The 2003-nt window shown below is 40.2% G+C and overlaps 1 protein-coding gene across 1 annotated transcript; it reads left to right on the forward strand.

Annotated features, from left to right (window-relative positions):
• Positions 1-224: 224 nt before the first annotated feature.
• Positions 225-987, forward strand: LOC108564549. The gene is made up of 3 exons (XM_017923624.1): positions 225-434; positions 488-663; positions 722-987. The coding sequence occupies exons 1-3, from the start codon at positions 236-238 to the stop codon at positions 854-856; spliced, it is 510 nt and encodes a 169-aa protein (XP_017779113.1). The 5' UTR covers positions 225-235; the 3' UTR covers positions 857-987.
• Positions 988-2003: the final 1016 nt, after the last annotated feature.

Below are 2003 nucleotides of genomic sequence, written 5' to 3' on the forward strand. Positions count from 1 at the left end.
GGAGGCGTAGTAACATCAAGTTTGGCAACCACTGAGTTATTGGATAGGGTCGGGACCCGGCGCATTCACCTTCTTTATAAATTCTCCTTTTACATTTGTGTTTTTGTTCTTTGGGAAAACGGCGTGTGATTTTGGCGATAAGATTGGCATTCTTCTGTCGCGATTTGCATACATTTCAATAATATCGACTCGACCGTCGTCGCTCGCTTTTGTTTGCAGCAGAGTCCAGTAGGCGATGGGTTGCAGCGCCGCCAAGAACCTGGCCGTGGAGCCGCTGAACGGGGGCGCTTCTATGGGCAACGGTGAATCGCAGCTCGGCGAAGTGCGGAAGGTATCGGTGACGAGGCGCGCGTCCGAGGTGCCCGCTCTGGAGGGAGTCGAACCCCAAACGGAGATGCTCGAGAACGGAACGGTGAACAATATGCACGAGAAATGTACGTATCAAGACTTTCGCGAATCGAAATCATTTACCTTTGGACAATTTCAGCGAACGGACTGTCGTTCGATATAGCTTTTGGTGAGGAAGCTGACGAGAGTATAATCAAGAAGCATCCGCCGAAGAGGTTCCAACGTCTCGAGGAGCAGCAGCAGGAGGAGACGCCGAATCTCTCGCTGGCCAAGCTGCAGGAGAAACTCGACGAGGCTGAAATCCGAAGACAACAGGTGCACACATATCACGCTAAAAAAGAAACTATAATTACTCAATCGAATGCAATTGCAGATTTTGAAGCAGAGGGTGGCTTCCGCCAAAGTGCGTACAGCGATTCGCAGACAGAACAATGTGAACAACGATGACGGTCTGCCGGAACCCTCCGACCTACTCAACGTTCCTCCAGACATCCCGAAAACCCCTTGAATAAGTTGCACATCTCTTCCCTACATTCAGATCCGTTCCATATCGATGACCGAATTCGGTGATATTAGAACAAAATCGATTATTTTAATTGTATGCGCAACTTCTTTTTTCTTTATACAACTGCAGTGAAACCTCGCTTAACGAGTTTAATCCGTTCCAAAATTTCCAGATTTTTACTCGTATACTGAAACATATTCAAAAATATGTCTCTTATCTTCGTCACTCGTTAAAACATCGCTCGTTAAGCGAGTCGTTATGCGAGGTTCCACTGTATATCAATAATTCATATATGCAACCTAAAGAGAGAGTAGTACCATCTGTTATCACGTTTGTGAATTAATAGTTAGCAACATTGCGCCGCATGGCAAAAACAGAGTGTGTGTGTGTTTAATAAATTATTTTTATTACGAAGACGATTTTTAAATCCCGTTATTCATAAAATCCTTCAAACACATCCCAATACTTATTAATACCTGAATGTGTTTGTACGTTGTAAAATCTATTACATAATTTATGAGTGTAAAATCGCATCTCTGCCCAAACTAAACAATCAATCAATTAGATGCAATTTCCAGTATATCAGCGTTTTCCAAACTGTGAGGCGCTCCTCTCTGGGCAATATTAGTAGCAGTGAGCAATTTTCCAAATATCTGCTAAAGTATTGATACATTCCTGTGCTCTAATCCATACGCGTTCAAATTTGAAAAATTCAAATTAAAACGTTCGAAAAAGCAGTGTTTTCACATTTTATTGATTTTCTCTTAAACTATAATACATAGAATGAATACAAAAGATGCATATGAAAGCTGAATGTTTGTGGAATGTAACGAGCATTGAAATATTATAGTGGTTTTAGCCGTTTGGATGTAATTCGTGTTCAAAGTTACAAAAATGCTCGAAAAAGCAGTGTTTTTACATTTCATTGATTTTCTCGTAAACTATAATACATAAATTGAAACCAAAAGACGCATATGAAAACTGAATGTTTGGGAAATGTAACGAGTATTGAAATATTACAGTGGTTTTAGCCGTTTGGCTGTAATTCGTGTTCAAAGTTTAAAAAATGCTCGAAAAGCAGTGTTTTTACATTTCATTGATTTTATCGAAAACTATAATAGATATAATAAATACAAAAGATGCATATGAA

Source organism: Nicrophorus vespilloides, unplaced genomic scaffold (genome assembly GCF_001412225.1).
Source record: "Nicrophorus vespilloides isolate i.1.1-1 unplaced genomic scaffold, Nicve_v1.0, whole genome shotgun sequence".
Classification (NCBI taxonomy): Eukaryota; Metazoa; Arthropoda; class Insecta; order Coleoptera; family Silphidae; genus Nicrophorus; species Nicrophorus vespilloides.